Here is a 22,727-nt window from a genome sequence, read left to right on the forward strand (position 1 = left end):
CAGTCCTCAGCAGCGCGCTATCAGCACCCCAGTCATACAACACAGACGCCGTGCGCTATCAGCACCCCAGTCCTACAACACAGAGGCAGCGTGTATCAGCACCCCAGTCCTACAACACAGAGGCAGCGTGCGCTATCAGCACCCCAGTCCTACAACACAGAGGCAGCGTGCGCTGTGACAGCACAGTCCTACACACAGAGGCAGCGTGCGCTATCAGCACCCCAGTCCTACAACACAGAGGCACACAGCACCCCAGTCCTACAACACAGAGGCAATCAGCACCCCAGTCCTACAACACAGAGGCAGCGTGCGCTATCAGCATCCCAGTCCTACAACACAGAGGCAGCATCAGCACAGTCCTACAACACAGAGGCAGCGTGCGCTATCAGCACCCCAGTCCTACAACACAGAGGCAGCGTGCGCTACAGCACCCCAGTCCTACAACACAGAGGCAGCGTGCGCTATCAGCACCCCAGTCCTACAACACAGAGGCAGCACAACACAGAGGCAGCGTGCGCTATCAGCACCCCAGTCCTACAACACAGAGGCAGCGTGCGCTATCAGCATCCCAGTCCTACAACACAGAGGCAGCGTGCGCTATCAGCATCCCAGTCCTAGTGCAACCTACAACACAGAGGCAGAAAGACAGTTTCCTACAACACAGAGAGAGCACCTCCTACAACACAGAGGCAGCGTGTATCAGCACCCAGTCCTACAACACAGAGGCAGCGTGTGCACCCCAGTCCTACAACACAGAGGCAGGGTGATGTGACAGACAGCAGTTACACACAGGCAGCGTGTATCAGCACCCCAGTCCTACAACACAGAGGCAGCGTGTGCACCCCAGTCCTACAACACAGTGTGCGCTATCAGCACCCTGTCCTACAACACAGAGGCAGCGTGTATCAGCACCCCAGTCCTACAACACAGAGGCAGCGTGCGCTATCAGCACCCCAGTCCTACAACACACAGAGGCAGCGTGCGCTATCAGCACCCCAGTCCTGGCAACACAGAGGCAGTGCGCTATGTCCTACAACACAGAGGCAGCGTGCGCTGCACCCCAGTCCTACAACACAGACGCAGGGTGCGCTATCAGCACCCCAGTCCTACAACACAGAGGCAGTGTATCAGCACCCCAGTCCTACAACACAGAGGCAGCACCCCAGTCCTACAACACAGAGGCAGCGTGCACCCCAGTCCTACAACACAGACGCAGCGTGCGCTATCAGCACCCCAGTCCTACAACACAGAGGCAGCGCGCTGCACCCCAGTCCTACAACACAGAGGCAGCGTGTGTCCTACAACACAGAGGCAGCGTGCACCCCAGTCCTACAACACAGAGGCAGCGTGCGCTATCAGCACCCCAGTCCTACAACACAGAGGCAGGCGCTATCAGCACCCCAGTCCTACAACACAGAGGCAGCGTGCTATCAGCACCCCAGTCCTACAACACAGAGGCAGCGTGCGCTATCAGCACCCCAGTCTACAACACAGAGGCAGCGTCAGCACCCCAGTCCTACAACACAGAGGCAGCGTGTTACAACCCCACCTAGAGGCAGCGTGCTGCACCCCAGTCCTACAACACAGAGGCAGCGTGCGCTATCAGCACCCCAGTCCTACAACACAGAGGCAGGGTGCGCTAGCACCCCAGTCCTACAACACAGAGGCAGGGTGCGCATCAGCACCCCAGTCCTACAACACAGAGGCAGCGTGCGCTATCAGCACCCCAGTCCTACAACACAGAGGCAGCGTGCGCTATCAGCACCCCAGTCCTACAACACAGAGGCAGGGAGCGCGTGCGCTATCAGCACCCCACCCAACAGTCCTAGCACCCCACACAACACAGAGGCAGCGTGCGCTATCAGCACCCCAGTCCTACAACACAGAGGCAGCGTGCGCTATCAGCACCCCAGTCCTACAACACAGAGGCAGCGTGCGCTATCAGCACCCCAGTCCTGCAACACAGAGGCAGCGTGATGTGACAGCAGCATCAGCACCCCAGTCCTACAACACAGAGGCAGCAGCACCCCAGTCCTACAACACAGAGGCAGCGTGCGCTATCAGCACCCCAGTCCTACAACACAGAGGCAGCGTGCGCTATCAGCACCCCAGTCCTACAACACAGAGGCAGCGTGCGCTATCAGCACCCCAGTCCTACAACACAGAGGCAGCGTGCGCTATCAGCACCCCAGTCCTACAACACAGAGGCAGCGTGCGCTATCAGCACCCCAGTCCTAGAGGCACCCCAGTCCTACAACACAGAGGCAGCAGCACCCCAGTCCTACAACACAGAGGCAGCGCTATCAGCACCCCAGTCCTACAACACAGAGGCAGCGTGCGCTAGCACCCCAGTCCTAGCACAGCACCCCAGTCCTACAACACAGAGGCAGCGTCCTACAACACAGAGGCAGCGTGCGCTATCAGCACCCCAGTCCTACAACACAGAGGCAGCGTGCGCTATCAGCACCCCAGTCCTACAACACAACACAGAGTCCTACAAACACAGAGCGTGCGCTATCAGCACCCCTGTCCTACAACACAGAGGCAGCGATGTATCAGCACCCCAGTCCTACAACACAGAGGCAGCGTGCGCTATCAGCACCCCAGTCCTACAACACAGAGGCAGCACCCCAGTCCTACAACACAGAGGCAGCGTGCGCTATCAGCACCCCAGTCCTACAACACAGAGGTCCTACAACACAGAGGGTCCTACAACACAGAGGCAGCTATCAGCACCCCAGTCCTACAACACAGAGGCAGCGTGCGCTATCAGCACCCCAGTCCTACAACACAGAGGCAGCGTGACGCTATCAGCACCCCAGTCCTACAACACAGAGGCAGCGTGCGCTATCAGCACCCCAGTCCTGATGTGACAGACTGCAGCACCCCAGTTACAACCACTGGCCAGCACCCCAGTCCTACAACACAGAGGCACACTCCTACAACACAGTCTCCATAAACTGAACACAACACAGAGGCAGCGTCTATCAGCACCCCAGTCCTACAACACAGAGGCAGCGTGAAGCACCCCAGTCCTCAACACAGGCAGCTAGCGTAATCAGCTCCTACAACACAGAGGCAGCGTGCGCTACACACCCCAGTCATACAACACAGAGGCAGCGTGCTATCAGCACCCCAGTACAGCACCCCAGTCCTACAACACAGAGGCACACAGCACCCCAGTCTAATACTGAACACAACACAGAGGCAGCGTCTAATCCTACTGAACACAGTCCTAAACACAGAGGCAGCGTACAGCACCCCAGTGAGGCACACACCCCAGTCTAATACAGCACCCCAGTCCTACAACACAGAACACAGCACCCCAGTCTACTGAACACACCAGTCCTACTGATAGGCAGCGTGCGCTATCAGCACCCCAGTCCTACAACACAGAGGCAGCGTGATGAGACTAAGCACCCTGTCCTACAACACAGCGTGCGCTATCAGCTCAACACAGAGGCAGCGTATCAGCACCCAGTACAACACAGAGGCAGCGTGCACCCCAGAACACACACAGAGGCAGCGTGCTATCAGCACCCCAGTCCTACAACACAGAGGCAGCGGTGATGTACACGATATCAGCACCCAGTCCTACTGAACACACTCTAATACTGAAGCACCCCAGTCTAATACTCCTAAACACAGAGGCAGCGTGCGCTATCAGCACTAATACAGCACCCCAGTCCTAACACAGAGGCTGCGCTATCAGCACCCCAGTCCTACAACACAGAGGCAGCGTGCGCTATCAGCACCCCAGTCCTACAACACAGAGGCAGCGTGCGCTATCAACCCCAGTCCTACAACACAGAGGCAGCGTGCGCTATCAGCACCCCAGTCCTACAACACAGAGGCAGCGTGAGCACCCCAGTCCTACAACACAGAGGCAGCGTGCTAAGCACCCCAGTCCTACAACACAGAGGCAGCGTGCGCTATCAGCACCCCAGTCCTACAACACACAGGCAGCGTGCGCTATCAGCACCCCAGTCCTACAACACACAGGCAGCGTATCAGCACCCCAGTCCTACAACACAGAGCGTCTATCAGCACCCCAGTCCTACAACACACAGGCAGCGTGCGCTAAGCACCCCAGTCCTACAACACAGAGGCAGCGTGCGCTATCAGCACCCCAGTCCTACAACACAGAGGCAGCGTGCAGCTATCAGCACCCCAGTCCTACAACACAGAGGCAGGGTGCGCTATCAGCACCCCAGTCCTACAACACAGAGGCAGGGTGATGTGACAGACAGCAGCTACACACAGGCCGGTTCTGATGTGACACTGCAGTTACAACCACTGGCCAATAGAGGACACTGTCTCCATAAACTGAACACAATCTAATACTGAACACACTCTAATACTGAACACACACTAATACTGAACACGATCTAATACTGAACACGATCTAATACTGAACACACTCTAATACTGAACACAATCTAATACTGAACACACTCTAATACTGAACACACTCTAATACTGAACACACTCTAATACTGAACACACTCTAATACTGAACACACTCTAATACTGAACACGATCTAATACTGAACACACTCTAATACTGAACACACTCTAATACTGAACACGATCTAATACTGAACACACTCTAATACTGAACACACACTAATACTGAACACACTCTAATACTGAACACACTCTAATACTGAACACACTCTAATACTGAACACACTCTAATACTGAACACACTAATACTGAACACACTCTAATACTGAACACGATCTAATACTGAACATAAACTAATACTGAACACACTAATACTGAACACACTCTAATACTGAACACACTCTAATACTGAACACACTCTAATTCTGAACACACTAATACTGAACACAATCTAATACTGAACACACTCTAATACTGAACACGATCTAATACTGAACACACTCTAATACTGAACACACTCTAATACTGAACACACTAATACTGAACACACTCTAATACTGAACACGATCTAATACTGAACACACTAATACTGAACACACTCTAATACTGAACACGATCTAATACTGAACATAAACTAATACTGAACACACTAATACTGAACACACTCTAATACTGAACACACTCTAATTCTGAACACACTAATACTGAACACACTAATACTGAACACACTCTAATACTGAACACACTCTAATACTGAACACACTATAATTCTGAACACACTAATACTGAACACAATCTAATACTGAACACACTCTAATACTGAACACGATCTAATACTGAACACACTCTAATACTGAACACACTATAATTCTGAACACACTAATACTGAACACAATCTAATACTGAACACACTCTAATACTGAACACATCTAATACTGAACACACTCTAATACTGAACACACTCTAATACTGAACACACTCTAATACTGAACACACTCTAATACTGAACACACTCTAATACTGAACACACTCTAATACTGAACACACACTAATACTGAACATAAACTAATACTGAACACACTAATACTGAACACACTCTAATACTGAACACACTCTAATACTGAACACTCTCTAATACTGAACACACTAATACTGAACACACTCTAATACTGAACACACTCTAATACTGAACATAAACTAATACTGAACACACTAATACTGAACACACTCTAATACTGAACACACTCTAATACTGAACACTCTCTAATACTGAACACACTAATACTGAACACACTCTAATACTGAACACACTCTAATACTGAACACACTCTAATACTGAACACACTCTAATACTGAATATGGAGGTGGTCAAGACAGTAGTGGTGTAGAAGGGTTACATGTGAGTTAGAGTTGTAACGTGTAGTTAGAGTTAAGGTCAGAGGTCAGGGGAAGGTCTTACGTGATGAATATGGAGGTGGTGTAGAAGGGTTACATGTAGTTAGAGTTAAGGTCAGAGGTCAGGGGTCAGGGGAAGGTCTTACGTGATGAATATGGAGGTGGTGTAGAAGGGTTACATGTAGTTAGAGTTAAGGTCAGGGGTCAGGGGAAGGTCTTACGTGATGAATATGGAGGTGGTGATGAGAGCGGTGGTGTAGAAGGGTTACAGGTAGTTAGAGTTAAGGTCAGAGGTCAGGGGAAGGTCTTACGTGATGAATATGGAGGTGGTGTAGAAGGGTTACATGTAGTTAGAGTTAAGGTCAGAGGTCAGGGGTCAGGGGAAGGTCTTACGTGATGAATATGGAGGTGGTGTAGAAGGGTTACATGTAGTTAGAGTTAAGGTCAGGGGTCAGGGGAAGGTCTTACGTGATGAATATGGAGGTGGTGATGAGAGCGGCGGTGTAGAAGGGTTACAGGTAGTTAGAGTTAAGGTCAGAGGTCAGGGGAAGGTCTTACGTGATGAATATGGAGGTGGTGATGAGAGAGGTGGTGTAGAAGGGTTACAGGTAGTTGGAGTTAACGGTCAGAGGTCAGAGGTCAGGGGAAGGTCTTACGTGATGAATATGGAGGTGGTGATGAGAGCGGCTGTGTAGAAGGGTTACAGGTAGTTGGAGTTAAGGTCAGAGGTCAGAGGTCAGGGGAAGGTCTTACGTGATGAATATGGAGGTGGTGATGAGAGCGGCCGTGTAGAATCCTCTCTGACAGTCTGGGTTCTTCCCCTGTCTCTGGTGCATCTCCCCTCCACAGTTGTCACAGCAGCGACACACACAGAAACACAGTCCTACCACGGGGGTCAACACCAGGAATACACAGCCCAGACTCACACACACCAGGAAGCCCGCCTCATAGTAGATCGTCTGCAGGAGGACAGATACCACATTATTAGAGAGATAACTACCTGTCGGTTAGAGAGATAACTACCTGTCTGTTAGAGAGATAACTACCTGTCTGTTAGAGAGATAACTACCTGTCTGTTAGAGAGATAACTACCTGTCTGTTAGAGAGATAACTACCTGTCTGACCGGCTAGCTGTCTGACTGGCTAGCTGTCTGACAGGCCTGGTTGGCTGATTGTCTGTCTGACAGGCCTGGTTGGCTGACTGTCTGTCTGTCTGTCTGTCTGTCTTAGGAGGTGAATTATAGTGGGTGTGGGTGTATTATAGTGGGTGTGGGTGTATTATAGTGGGTGTGGGTGTATTATAGTGGGTGTATTATAGTGGGTGTGGGTGTATTATAGCGGGTGTGGGTGTATTATAGTGGGTATGGGTGTATTATAGTGGGTGTGGGTGTATTATAGTGGGTGTGGGTGTATTATAGTGGGTGTGGGTGAATTATAGTGGGTGTATTATAGTGGGTGTATTATAGTGGGTGTGGGTGTATTATAGTGGGTGTATTACAGTGGGTGTATTATAGTGGGTGTAGGTGTATTATAGTGGGTGTATTATAGTGGGTGTATTATAGTGGGTGTATTATAGTGGGTGTGGGTGTATTATAGTGGGTGTATTATAGTGGGTGTATTATAGTGGGTGTGGGTGTATTATAATGGGTGTATTACAGTGGGTGTATTATAGTGGGTGTAGGTGTATTATAGTGGGTGTATTATAGTGGGTGTATTATAGTGGGTGTGGGTGTATTATAGTGGGTGTATTACAGTGGGTGTATTATAGTGGGTGTGGGTGTATTATAGTGGGTGTATTATAGTGGGTGTGTTATAGTGGGTGTGGGTGTATTATAGTGGGTGTATTATAGTGGGTGTATTATAGTGGGTGTATTATAGTGTGTGTGTGGGTGTATTGTACTGGGTATGGGTGTATTATAGTGGGTGTATTATAGTGGTTGTGGGTGTATTATAGTGGGTGTATTATAGTGGGCGTATTATAGTGGGTGTATTATAGTGGGTGTGGGTGAATTATAGTGGGTGTATTATAGTGGGTGTATTATAGTGGGTGTATTATATAGTGGGTGTATTACAGTGGGTGTATTATAGTGGGTGTAGGTGTATTATAGTGGGTGTATTATAGTGGGTGTATTATAGTGGGTGTATTATAGTGGGTGTGGGTGTATTATAGTGGGTGTATTATAGTGGGTGTATTATAGTGGGTGTGGGTGTATTATAATGGGTGTATTACAGTGGGTGTATTATAGTGGGTGTATTATAGTGGGTGTGGGTGTATTATAGTGGGTGTATTACAGTGGGTGTATTATAGTGGGTGTGGGTGTATTATAGTGGGTGTATTATAGTGGGTGTGTTATAGTGGGTGTGGGTGTATTATAGTGGGTGTATTATAGTGGGTGTATTATAGTGGGTGTATTATAGTGTGTGTGTGGGTGTATTGTACTGGGTATGGGTGTATTATAGTGGGTGTATTATAGTGGTTGTGGGTGTATTATAGTGGGTGTATTATAGTGGGCGTATTATAGTGGGTGTATTATAGTGGGTGTGGGTGTATTATAGTGGGTGTATTATAGTGGGTGTGGGTGTATTATAGTGGGTGTATTATAGTGGGTGTGGGTGTATTATAGTGGGTGTATTATAGTGGGTGTGGGTGTATTATAGTGGGTGTATTATAGTGAGTCTGGGTGTATTATTGTGGGTATGTGTGTATTATAGTGGGTGTGGGTGTATTATAGTGGGTGTGGGTGTATTATAGTGTGTGTGGGTGTATTATAGTGGGTGTGGGTGTATTATAGTGGGTGAATTATAGTGAGTGTGGGTGTATTATAGTGGGTATGTGTGTATTATAGTGGGTGTGGGTGTATTATAGTGGATATGGGTGTATTATAGTGGGTGTGGGTGTATTATAGTGAGTGTGGGTGTATTATAGTGGGTGTGGGTGTATTATAGTGGGTGTGGGTGTATTATAGTGGGTATGTGTGTATTATAGTGGGTATAGGTGTATTATAGTTGGTGTGGGTGTATTATAGTGGGTGTGGGTGTATTATAGTGGGTGTGGGTGTATTATAGTGGGTGTGGGTGTATTATAGTGGGTGTATTATAGTGGGTGTATTATAGTGAGTGTGGGTGTATTATAGTGTGTGTGGGTGTATTATAGTGGGTATGTGTGTATTATAGTCGGTATAGGTGTATTATAGTGGGTGTATTATAGTGGGTGTATTATAGTGAGTGTGGGTGTATTATAGTGGGTGTATTATAGTGGGTGTGGGTGTATTATAGTGAGTGTGGGTGTATTATAGTGAGTGTGGGTGTATTATAGTGGGTGTGGGTGTATTATAGTGGGTATGTGTGTATTATAGTGGGTATAGGTGTATTATAGTGGGTGTGGGTGTATTATAGTGGGTGTGGGTGTATTATAGTGGGTGTGGGTGTATTATAGTGGGTGTGGGTGTATTATAGTGGGTGTATTATAGTGGGTGTATTATAGTGAGTGTGGGTGTATTATAGTGTGTGTGGGTGTATTATAGTGGGTATAGGTGTATTATAGTGGGTGTGGGTGTATTATAGTGGTTGTGGGTGTATTATAGTGAGTGTGGGTGTATTATAGTGGGTGTGGGTGTATTATAGTGGGTATGTGTGTATTATAGTGGGTATAGGTGTATTATAGTGGGTGTGGGTGTATTATAGTGGGTGTGGGTGTATTATAGTGGGTGTGGGTGTATTATAGTGGGTATAGGTGTATTATAGTGGGTGTATTATAGTGGGTGTGGGTGTATTATAGTGGGTGTGGGTGTATTATAGTGGGTGTGGGTGTATTATAGTGGGTGTGGGTGTATTATAGTGGGTATAGGTGTATTATAGTGGGTGTGGGTGTATTATAGTGGGTGTGGGTGTATTATAGTGGGTGTATTATAGTGGATGTGGGTGTATTATAGTGGGTATAGGTGTATTATGGTGGGTGTGGGTGTATTATAGTGGGTGTGGGTGTATTATAGTGGGTATAGGTGTATTATAGTGGGTGTGGGTGTATTATAGTGGGAGTGGGTGTATTATAGTGGGTGTGGCTGTATTATAGTGGGTGTGGGTGTATTATAGTGGGTATAGGTGTATTATAGTGGGTGTATTATAGTGGGTGTGGGTGTATTATAGTGGGTATGTGTGTATTATAGTGGGTGTATTATAGTGGGTGTGGGTGTATTATAGTGGGTGTGGGTGTATTATAGTGGGTGTGGGTGTATTATAGTGGGTATAGGTGTATTATAGTGGGTGTATTATAGTGGGTGTGGGTGTATTATAGTGGGTATAGGTGTATTATAGTGGGTGTGGGTGTATTATAGTGGGTGTGGGTGTATTATAGTGGGTATAGGTGTATTATAGTGGGTGTATTATAGTGGGTATAGGTGTATTATAGTGGGTGTATTATAGTGGGTATAGGTGTATTATAGTGGGTGTATTATAGTGGGTGTGGGTGTATTATAGTGGGTGTATTATAGTGGGTGTGGGTGTATTATAGTGGGTATAGGTGTATTATAGTGGGTGTATTATAGTGGGTGTGGGTGTATTATAGTGGGTGTATTATAGTGAGTCTGGGTGTATTATTGTGGGTATGTGTGTATTATAGTGGGTGTGTGTGTATTATAGTGGGTGTGGGTGTATTATAGTGTGTGTGGGTGTATTATAGTGGGTGTGGGTGTATTATAGTGGGTGTATTATAGTGGGTGTGGGTGTATTATAGTGGGTATAGGTGTATTATAGTGGGTGTATTATAGTGGGTGTGGGTGTATTATAGTGGGTGTATTATAGTGAGTCTGGGTGTATTATTGTGGGTATGTGTGTATTATAGTGGGTGTGTGTGTATTATAGTGGGTGTGGGTGTATTATAGTGGGTGTGGGTTTATTATAGTGGGTATAGGTGTATTATAGTGGGTGTATTATAGTGGGTGTGGGTGTATTATCGTGGGTATAGGTGTATTATAGTGGGTGTGGGTGTATTATAGTGGGTGTGGGTGTATTATAGTGGGTATAGGTGTATTATAGTGGGTGTATTATAGTGGGTATAGGTGTATTATAGTGGGTGTATTATAGTGGGTATAGGTGTATTATAGTGGGTGTATTATAGTGGGTGTGGGTGTATTATAGTGGGTGTATTATAGTGGGTGTGGGTGTATTATAGTGGGTGTGGGTGTATTATAGTGGGTGTGGGTGTATTATAGTGGGTATAGGTGTATTATAGTGGGTGTATTATAGTGGGTGTATTATAGTGGGTGTATTATAGTGGGTGTGGGTGTATTATAGTGGGTGTATTATAGTGGGTGTATTATAGTGGGTGTGGGTGTATTATAGGGGTGTATTATAGTGGGTGTTTTATAGTGGGTGTATTATAGTGGGTGTATTATAGTGGGTGTATTATAGTGGGTGTATTATAGTGGGTGTGGGTGTATTATAGTGGGTGTATTATAGTGGGTGTATTATAGTGGGTGTGGGTGTATTATAGTGGGTGTGGGTGTATTATAGTGGGTGTATTATAGTGGGTATGGGTGTATTATAGTGGGTGTATTATAGTTTATAGTGGGTGTATTATAGTGGGTGTATGTATTATAGTGGGTGTATTATAGTGGGTGTATTATAGTGGGTTTATTATAGTGGGTGTATTATAGTGGGTATAGGTGTATTATAGTGGGTGTATTATAGTGGGTGTATTATAGTGGGTGTATTATAGTGGGTGTATTATAGTGGGTGTATTATAGTGGTATTATAGTGTGTATTATAGTGGGTGGGTATTATAGTGGGTGTATTATAGTGGGTGTGGGTGTATTATAGTGGTTGTGGGTGTATTATAGTGGGTGGGTGTATTATAGTGGGTGTGGGTGTATTATAGTGGGTATGTGTGTATTATAGTGGGTGTGTATTATAGTGGGTGTATTATAGTGGGTGTGGGTGTATTATAGTGGGTGTGGGTGTATTATAGTGGGTATAGGGTTATTATAGTGGGTGTATTATAGTGGGTGTGGGTGTATTATAGTGGGTGTGGGTGTATTATAGTGGGTGTGGGTGTATTATAGTGGGTGTGTATTATAGTGGGTATAGTGTATTATAGTGGGTGTGGGTGTATTATAGTGGGTGTGGGTGTATTATAGTGGGTGTATTATAGTGGATGTGGGTGTATTATAGTGGGTATAGGTGTATTATAGTGGGTGTATTATAGTGGGTGTATTATAGTGGGTATAGGTGTATTATAGTGTGTGTATTATAGTGGGTGTATTATAGTGGGTGTGGGTGTATTATAGTGGGTGTGGGTGTATTATAGTGGGTGTATTATAGTGGGTGTATTATAGTGGGTGTGGGTGTATTATAGTGGGTATGGGTGTATTATAGTGGGTGGGGTGTATTATAGTGGGTGTGGGTGTATTATAGTGGGTGTGGGTGTATTATAGTGGGTGTATTATAGTGGGTGTATTATAGTGGGTGTATTATAGTGAGTGGGGTGTATTATAGTGGTGTGGGTGTATTATAGTGGGTATAGGTGTATTATAGTGGGTGTGGGTGTATTATAGTGGGTGTATTATAGTGGGTGTATTATAGTGGGTGTGTATTATAGTGGGTATGTGTGTATTATAGTGGGTGTATTATAGTGGGTGTGGGTGTATTATAGTGGGTGTGGGTGTATTATAGTGGGTGTGGGTGTATTATAGTGGGTATTGTATTATAGTGGGTGTATTATAGTGGGTGTGGGTGTATTATAGTGGGTGTATTATAGTGGGTGTGGGTGTATTATAGTGGGTGTGGGTGTATTATAGTGGGTGTGGGTGTATTATAGTGGGTGTGGGTGTATTATAGTGGGTATAGGTGTATTATAGTGGGTGTGGGTGTATTATAGTGGGTGTATTATAGTGGGTGTATTATAGTGGATGTGGGTGTATTATAGTGGGTATAGGTGTATTATAGTGGGTGTGGGTGTATTATAGTGGGTGTATTATAGTGGGTATAGGTGTATTATAGTGGGTGGGTGTGGGTGTATTATAGTGGGTGTGTATTATAGTGGGTGTGGGTGTATTATAGTAGTGTGGGTGTATTATAGTGGGTGTGGGTGTATTATTATAGTGGGTGTATTATAGTGGGTGTGGGTGTATTATAGTGGGTGTGGGTGTATTATAGTGGGTGTGGGTGTATTATAGTGGGTATAGTGTATTATAGTGGGTGTATTATAGTGGGTGTGGGTGTATTATAGTGGGTGTATTATAGTGGGTGTGGGTGTATTATAGTGGGTGTGGGTGTATTATAGTGGGTATAGGTGTATTATAGTGGGTGTATTATAGTGGGTATGGGTGTATTATAGTGGGTGTATTATAGTGGGTATAGGTGTATTATAGTGGTGTATTATAGTGGGTGTGGGTGTATTATAGTGGGTGTATTATAGTGGGTGTGGGTGTATTATAGTGGGTATAGGTGTATTATAGTGGGTGTATTATAGTGGGTGTATTATAGTGGGTGTATTATAGTGAGTCTGGGTGTATTATATGTGTGTATTATAGTGGGTGTGTGTGTATTATAGTGGGTATTATAGTGTGTGTGGGTGTATTATAGTGGGTGTGGGTGTATTATAGTGGGTGTATTATAGTGGGTGTGGGTGTATTATAGTGGGTATAGGTGTATTATAGTGGGTGTATTATAGTGGGTGTGGGTGTATTATAGTGGGTGTATTATGTAGTCTGGGTGTATTATTGTGGGTATGTGTGTATTATAGTGGGTGTGTGTGTATTATAGTGGTGTGGGTGTATTATAGTGGGTGTATTATAGTGGGTATAGGTGTATTATAGTGGGTGTATTATAGTGGGTGTGGGTGTATTATAGTGGGTATAGGTGTATTATAGTGGGTGTGGGTGTATTATAGTGTGTGGGTGTATTATAGTGGGTATAGGTGTATTATAGTGGGTGTATTATAGTGGGTATGTGTATTATAGTGGGTGTATTATAGTGGGTATGTGTATTATAGTGGGTGTATTATAGTGGGTGTGGGTGTATTATAGTGGGTGTATTATAGTGGGTGTGGGTGTATTATAGTGGGTGTGTGTATTATAGTGGGTGTGGGTTATTATAGTGGTATAGGTGTATTATAGTGGGTGTATTATAGTGGGTTTATAGTGGGTGTATTATAGTGGGTGTGGGTGTATTATAGTGGGTGTATTATAGTGGGTGTATTATAGTGGGTGTATTATAGTGGGTGTATTATAGTGGGTGTATTATAGTGGGTGTTTTATAGTGGTGTGTATTATAGTGGGTGTATTATAGTGGGTGTATTATAGTGGGTGTATTATAGTGGGTGTGTATTATAGTGGGTGTATTATAGTGGGTGTATTATAGTTGTGGGTGTATTATAGTGGGTGTATTATAGTGGGTGTATTATAGTGGGTGTATTATAGTGGGTGTATTATAGTGGGTGTATTATAGTGGGTGTATTATAGTGGGTATAGGTGTATTATAGTGGGTGTATTATAGTGGGTGTATTATAGTGGGTTTATTATAGTGGGTGTATTATAGTGGGTATAGGTGTATTATAGTGGGTGTATTATAGTGGGTGTATTATAGTGGGTGTATTATAGTGGGTGTATTATAGTGGGTGTATTATAGTGGTGTATTATAGTGGGTGTGGGTGTATTATAGTGGGTGTGGGTGTATTATAGTGGGTGTATTATAGTGGGTATGGGTGTATTATAGTGGGTGTATTATAGTGGGTGTGGGTGTATTATAGTGGGTGTATTATTGGGTATAGGTGTATTATAGTGGGTGTATTATAGTGGGTGTATTATAGTGGGTGTATTATAGTGGGTGTGGGTGTATTATAGTGGGTGTATTATAGTGGGTGTATTATAGTGGGTGTGGGTGTATTATAGTGGGTGTATTATAGTGGGTGTGGGTGTATTATAGTGGGTGTGGGTGTATTATAGTGGGTGTATTATAGTGGGTGTATTATAGTGGGTGTGGGTGTATTATAGTGGGTGTGGGTGTATTATAGTGGGTGTATTATAGTGGGTGTGGGTGTATTATAGTGGGTGTGGGTGTATTATAGTGGGTGTATTATAGTGGGTGTATTATAGTGGGTGTATTATAGTGGGTGTATTATAGTGGGTATAGGTGTATTATAGTGGGTGTATTATAGTGGGTGTATTATAGTGGGTGTATTATAGTGGGTGTATTATAGTGGGTATAGGTGTATTATAGTGGGTGTATTATAGTGGGTGTATTATAGTGGGTGTATTATAGTGGGTATAGTGTATTATAGTGGGTGTATTATAGTGGGTATAGGTGTATTATAGTGGGTGTATTATAGTGGGTGTATTATAGTGGGTGTATTATAGTGGGTGTGGGTGTATTATAGTGGGTGTATTATAGTGGGTGTATTATAGTGGGTGTGGGTGTATTATAGTGGGTGTATTATAGTGGGTGTGGGTGTATTATAGTGGGTGTATTATAGTGCGTGTATTATAGTGGGTGTATTATAGTGGGTGTGGGTGTATTATAGTGGGTGTATTATAGTGGGTGTATTATAGTGGGTGTATTATAGTGGGTGTATTATAGTGGGTGTGGGTGTATTATAGTGGGTGTATTATAGTGGGTGTATTATAGCGGGTGTATTATAGTTGTATTATAGTGGGTGTATTATAGTGGGTGTATTATAGTGGGTGTGGGTGTATTATAGTGGGTGTATTATAGTGGGTGTATTATAGTGGGTGTATTATAGTGGGTGTATTATAGTGGGTGTGGGTGTATTATAGTGGGTGTATTATAGTGGGTGTATTATAGTGGGTGTATTATAGTGGGTGTGGGTGTATTATAGTGGGTGTATTATAGTGGGTGTATTATAGTGGGTGTATTATAGTGGGTGTATTATAGTGGGTGTATTATAGTGGGTGTGGGTGTATTATAGTGGGTGTATTATAGTGGGTGTGGGTGTATTATAGTGGGTGTATTATAGTGGCTGTATTATAGTGGGTGTATTATAGTGGGTGTATTATAGTGGGTGTATTATAGTGGGTGTATGGTGACTTTACCTGTAGCATTAAGACAACGTTCTCTGGCTGCAACAGCAGAACACACAGTTAGTATGTTACAGAGTTACACAGTTAGTATGTTACACAGAGTTACACAGTTAGTATGTTACACAGAGTTACACAGTTAGTATGTTACACAGAGTTACAGTTAGTATGTTACACAGAGTTACACAGTTAGTATGTTACACAGAGTTACACAGTTAGTATGTTACACAGAGTTACACAGTTAGTATGTTACACAGAGTTACACAGTTAGTATGTTACACAGAGTTACACAGTTAGTATGTTACACAGAGTTACACAGTTAGTATGTTACACAGAGTTACACAGTTAGTATGTTACACAGAGTTACACAGTTAGTATGTTACACAGAGTTACACAGTTAGTATGTTACACAGAGTTACACAGTTAGTATGAGTTACACAGTTAGTATGTTACACATTACACAGTTAGTATGTTACACAGAGTTACACAGTTAGTATGTTACACAGAGTTACACAGTTAGTATGTTACACAGAGTTACACAGTTAGTATGTTACACAGTTAGTTAATTTACACAGAGTTACACAGTTAGTTGTTACACAGAGTTACACAGTTATATTTACACAGAGTTACACAGTTAGTATGTTACACAGAGTTACACAGTTAGTATGTTACACAGAGTTACACAGTTAGTATGTTACACAGAGTTACACAGTTAGTATGTTACACAGAGTTACACAGTTAGTATACACAGTTAGTATGTTACACAGAGTTACACAGTTAGTATGTTACACAGAGTTACACAGTTAGTATGTTACACAGAGTTACACAGTTAGTATGTTACACAGAGTTACACAGTTGTATGTTACACAGAGTTACACAGTAGTATGTTACACAGAGTTACACAGTTAGTATGTTAAAGGTTACACAGTTAGTATGTTACAAAGAGTTACACAGTTAGTATGTTACACAGAGTTACACAGTTAGTATGTTACACAGAGTTACACAGTTAGTATGTTACACAGAGTTACACAGTTAGTATGTTACACAGAGTTACACAGTTAGTATGTTACACAGAGTTACACAGTTAGTATGTTACACAGAGTTAGTATGTTACACAGAGTTACACAGTTAGTATGTTACACAGAGTTACACAGTTAGTATGTTACACAGAGTTACACAGTTAGTATGTTACACAGAGTTACACAGTTAGTATGTTACACAGAGTTACACAGTTAGTATGTTACACAGAGTTACACAGTTAGTATGTTACACAGAGTTACACAGTTAGTATGTTACACAGAGTTACACAGTTAGTATGTTACACAGAGTTACACAGTTAGTATGTTACACAGAGTTACACAGTTAGTATGTTACACAGAGTTACACAGTTAGTATGTTACACAGAGTTACACAGTTAGTATGTTACACAGAGTTACACAGTTAGTATGTTACACAGAGTTACACAGTTAGTATGTTACACAGAGTTACACAGTTAGTATGTTACACAGAGTTACACAGTTAGTATGTTACACAGAGTTACACAGTTAGTATGTTACACAGAGTTACACAGTTAGTATGTTACACAGAGTTACACAGTTAGTATGTTACACAGAGTTACACAGTTAGTATGTTACACAGAGTTACACAGTTAGTATGTTACACAGAGTTACACAGTTAGTATGTTACACAGAGTTACACAGTTAGTATGTTACACAGAGTTACACAGTTAGTATGTTACACAGAGTTACACAGTTAGTATGTTACACAGAGTTACACAGTTAGTATGTTACACAGAGTTACACAGTTAGTATGTTACACAGAGTTACACAGTTAGTATGTTACACAGAGTTACACAGTTAGTATGTTACACAGAGTTACACAGTTAGTATGTTACACAGAGTTACACAGTTAGTATGTTACACAGAGTTACACAGTTAGTATGTTACACAGAGTTACACAGTTAGTATGTTACACAGAGTTACACAGTTAGTATGTTACACAGAGTTACACAGTTAGTATGTTACACAGAGTTACACAGTTAGTATGTTACACAGAGTTACACAGTTAGTATGTATGTTACACAGAGTTACACAGTTAGTATGTTACACAGAGTTACACAGTTAGTATGTTACACAGAGTTACACAGTTAGTATGTTACACAGAGTTACACAGTTAGTATGTTACACAGAGTTACACAGTTAGTATGTTACACAGAGTTACACAGTTAGTATGTTACACAGAGTTACACAGTTAGTATGTTACACAGAGTTACACAGTTAGTATGTTACACACAGTTAGTATGTTACACAGAGTTACACAGTTAGTATGTTACACAGAGTTACACAGTTAGTATGTTACACAGAGTTACACAGTTAGTATGTTACACAGAGTTACACAGTTAGTATGTTACACAGAGTTACACAGTTAGTATGTTACACAGAGTTACACAGTTAGTATGTTACACAGAGATACACAGTTAGTATGACAGCATGTTAGTGAGCTAGACACAGCCTACCTCTCTATAACACAGAGTTAGTATTACAACAGTGAGTTAACCATGATTATATCTCTCACACACAGCCTACCTCTCTATAACACAGAGTTAGTATTACAACAGTGAGTTAACCATGATTATATCTCTCACTCACAGCCTACCTTGCGATAGTCTTCCAGTTTTATCCCTCCCATGTTCTGTTGGATGACTTTTACGATGAGATCTGAGAACACAACACAACCTCTTCAGCCAATCACATAACACACGCTTGTTAGCCAATCACACAATAAAAATAGTCATTAGCCAATCATATACAACAGTCGTTAGCTCCTAGACGTTTCCACTTCACAATAGCAGCCCATATACAGTTGACCGGGGCAGCTCTAGCAGGGCAGAAATTTGTTGGAAAGGTGGCATCCTATGACAGTGCCACATTGAAAGACAATGGGCTCTTCAGTAAGGCCATTCTACTGCCAATGTTTCCTATGGAGATTGCATGTTGACAGTATGTCTTTATATAGATTGGATGCAGTAATACCTGATCTGTTGCTCAGCAGGTACACACACACACACACACACACACACACACACACACACACACACACACACACACACACACACACACACACACACACAGAAAGACACAGAAGCTTTTTTAAATATGAGGGGACAGGTAGTAGTGGGTTGGGGCTGTGTTCTAAAACTGTCTGGACAGTTAAAAGCTGTTCTAGAACTGTCTGGTCAGTAAAAAGCTGTGTTCTAGAACTGTCTGGTCAGTTAAAATCTGTCCTAGTACTGTCTGGTCAAATAAAAAGCTGTTCTAGAACTGTCTGGTCAGTTAAAAGCTGTTCTAGAACTGTCTGCCCTGTTAAAAGCTGGTCTAGAACTGTCTGGTCAGTAAAAGCTGTTCTAGAACTGTCTGGTCAGTAAAAAGCTGTTCTAGAACTGTCTGGTCAGTTAAAATATGTTGTAGAACTGTCTGCCCTGTTAAAAACTGTTTTAGGACTGCCTGGTCAGTCAGTAGAAAGCTGTTCTAGAACTGTCTGGTCAGTAAAACGCTTTTCAAGAACGGTCTGGTCAGTTAAAAACTGTTCTAGAACTGTCTGGTCAGTAAAAAGATGTGTTCTAGAACTGTCTGGTCAGTTAAAATCTGTCCTAGTACTGTCTGGTCAAATAAAAAGCTGTTCTAGAACTGTCTGGTCAGTTAAAAGCTGTTCTAGAACTGTCTGGTCAGTAAAAAGCTGTTCTAGAACTGTCTGGTCAGTAAAAAGCTGTTCTAGAACTGTCTGGTCAGTTAAAATATGTTGTAGAACTGTCTGCCCTGTTAAAAACTGTTCTAGGACTGCCTGGTCAGTAGAAAGCTGTTCTAGAACTGTCTGGTCAGTAAAACGCTTTTCAAGAACGGTCTGGTTAGTTAAAAACTGTTCTAGAACTGTCTGGTCAGTAAAAAGCTGTGTTCTGGAACTGTCTGGTCAGTAAAAAGCTGTGTTCTAGAACTGTCTGGTCAGTAGAAAGCTATGTTCTAGAACTGTCTGGTCAGTAAAAGGCTGGTCTAGAACTGTCAGGTCAGTGACGGCTAATAGCTAACAGCTAGCAGTGTTACAATTCACTGCCCTGTTCCACCCTCCTGACCACTCTGTGACGGCTAACAGCTAACAGCTAGCAGTGTTACAATTCACTGCCCTGTTCCACCCTCCTGACCACTCTGTGACGGCTAATAGCTAACAGCTAGCAGTGTTACAATTCACTGCCCTGTTCCACCCTCCTGACCACTCTGTGTCGGCTAATAGCTAACAGCTAGCAGTGTTACAATTCACTGCCCTGTTCCACCCTCCTGACCACTCTGTGACGGCTAATAGCTAACAGCTAGCAGTGTTACAATTCACTGCCCTGTTCCACCCTCCTGACCACTCTGTGACGGCTAATAGCTAACAGCTAGCAGTGTTACAATTCACTGCCCTGTTCCACCCTCCTGACCGCTCTGTGACGGCTAATAGCTAACAGCTAGCAGTGTTACAATTCACTGCCCTGTTCCACCCTCCTGACCACTCTGTGACGGCTAATAAATAACAGCTAGCAGTGTTACAATTCACTGCCCTGTTCCACCCTCCTGACCACTCTGTGACGGCTAATAGCTAACAGCTAGCAGTGTTACAATTCACTGCCCTGTTCCACCCTCCTGACCACTCTGTAACGGCTAACAGCTAACAGCTAGCAGTATTACAATTCACTGCCCTGTTCCACCCTCCTGACCACTCTGTAACGGCTAACAGCTAACAGCTAGCAGTGTTACAATTCACTGCCCTGTTCCACCCTCCTGACCGCTCTGTGACGGCTAATAGCTAACAGCTAGCAGTGTTACAATTCACTGCCCTGTTCCACCCTCCTGACCGCTCTGTGACGGCTAATAGCTAACAGCTAGCAGTATTACAATTCACTGCCCTGTTCCACCCTCCTGACCACTCTGTAGTGAATTCACTGCAGTTCCACCCGGAACATTATACTGCCCTGTCCCACCCATAACATTATACTGCCCTGTCCCACCCATAACATTATACTGCCCTGTTCCACCCATAACCTTATACTGCCCTGTCCCACCCAGAACATTATACTGCCCTGTCCCACCCAGAACATTATACTGCCCTGTCCCACCCATAACCTTATACTGCCCTGTCCCACCCATAACTTTATACTGCCCTGTCCCACCCATAACATTATACTGCCCTGTCCCACCCAGAACATTATACTGCCCTGTCCCACCCATAACATTATACTGCCCTGTCCCACCCAGCACATTATACTGCCCTGTCCCACCCATAACATTATACTGCCCTGTCCCACCCATAACATTATACTGCCCTGTCCCACCCATAACATTATACTGCCCTGTCCCACCCAGAACATTATACTGCCCTGTCCCACCCAGAACATTATACTGCCCTGTCCCACCCATAACATTATACTGCCCTGTCCCACCTAGAACATTATACGGCCCTGTCCCACCCATAACATTATACTGCCCTGTTCCACCCAGAACATTATACTGCCCTGTCCCACCCAGAACATTATACTGCCCTGTCCCACCCATAACATTATACTGCCCTGTCCCACCCAGAACATTATACTGCCCTGTCCCACCCAGAACATTATACTGCCCTGTTCCACCCAGAACATTATACTGCCCTGTCCCAACCATAACATTATACTGCCCTGTCCCACCCATAACATTATACTGCCCTGTCTCACCCAGAACATTATACTGCCCTGTCCCACCCATAACATTATACTGCCCTGTCCCACCCATAACATTATACTGCCCTGTCCCACCCAGAACATTATACTGCCCTGTCCCACCCATAACATTATACTGCCCTGTTCCACCCAGAACAGTATACTGCCCTGTCCCACCCAGAACATTATACTGCCCTGTCCCACCCATAACATTATACTGCCCTGTCCACCCAGAACATTATACTGCCCTGTCCCACCCAGAACATTATACTGCCCTGTCCCACCCAGAACATTATACTGCCCTGTCCCGCCCATAACATTATACTGCCCTGTCCCACCCATAACATTATACTTCCCTGTCCCACCCATAACATTATACTGCCCTGTCCCACCCAGAACATTATACTGCCCTGTCCCACCCATAACATTATACTGCCCTGTCCCACCCAGAACATTATACTGCCCTGTCCCACCCATAACATTATACGGCCCTGTCCCACCCATAACATTATACTGCCCTGTCCCACCCATAACATTATACTGCCCTGTCCCACCCATAACATTATACTGCCCTGTCCCACCCATAACATTATACTGCCCTGTCCCACCTAGAACATTATACTGCCCTGTCCCACCCAGAACATTATACTGCCCTGTCCCACCCAGAATATTATACTGCCCTGTCCCACCCATAACATTATACTGCCCTGTCCCACCCAGAACATTATACTGCCCTGTCCCACCCATAACATTATACTGTCCTGTCCCACCCATAACATTATACTGCCCTGTCCCAACCATAACATTATACTGCCCTGTCCCACCCATAACATTATACTGCCCTGTCCCACCCATAACATTATACTGCCCTGTCCCACCCAGAACATTATACTGCCCTGTCCCACCCATAACATTATACTGCCCTGTCCCACCCATAACATTATACTGCCCTGTCCCACCCAGAACATTATACTGCCCTGTCCCACCCAGAACATTATACTGCCCTGTCCCACCCAGAACATTATACTGCCCTGTCCCACCCATAACATTATACTGCCCTGTCCCACCCAGAACTACAGATTGACAAGCCTCTCTACTGTTATGTAAGGGTCAGTATGTAGGTAGACAGTGACTAGGTTTATTCGTCAGCCAGTGAAGAGTCTTAGGGA

The 22,727-nt window shown here is 44.0% G+C and overlaps 1 protein-coding gene across 1 annotated transcript in view; it reads right to left on the reverse strand.

Moving 5' to 3' along the window:
* LOC135571056 (prominin-1-A-like) overlaps nt 1–22,727 on the reverse strand; it is a gene marked incomplete at its 3' end in the record, with an annotated part of 56,252 nt that overhangs the window by 19,848 nt on the left and 13,677 nt on the right. The window contains exons 2-4 of the mRNA XM_065016863.1: nt 18,489–18,550; nt 15,849–15,875; nt 6,556–6,761 (exon numbers count right to left, since the gene is read on the reverse strand). Of these exons, the coding sequence (XP_064872935.1) occupies nt 6,556–6,761; nt 15,849–15,875; nt 18,489–18,550 (295 nt within the window). The remainder of the gene's footprint in view (nt 1–6,555; nt 6,762–15,848; nt 15,876–18,488; nt 18,551–22,727) is intronic.

Source organism: Oncorhynchus nerka, unplaced genomic scaffold (assembly GCF_034236695.1).
Source record: "Oncorhynchus nerka isolate Pitt River unplaced genomic scaffold, Oner_Uvic_2.0 unplaced_scaffold_822, whole genome shotgun sequence".
Lineage (NCBI taxonomy): Eukaryota > Metazoa > Chordata > Actinopteri > Salmoniformes > Salmonidae > Oncorhynchus > Oncorhynchus nerka.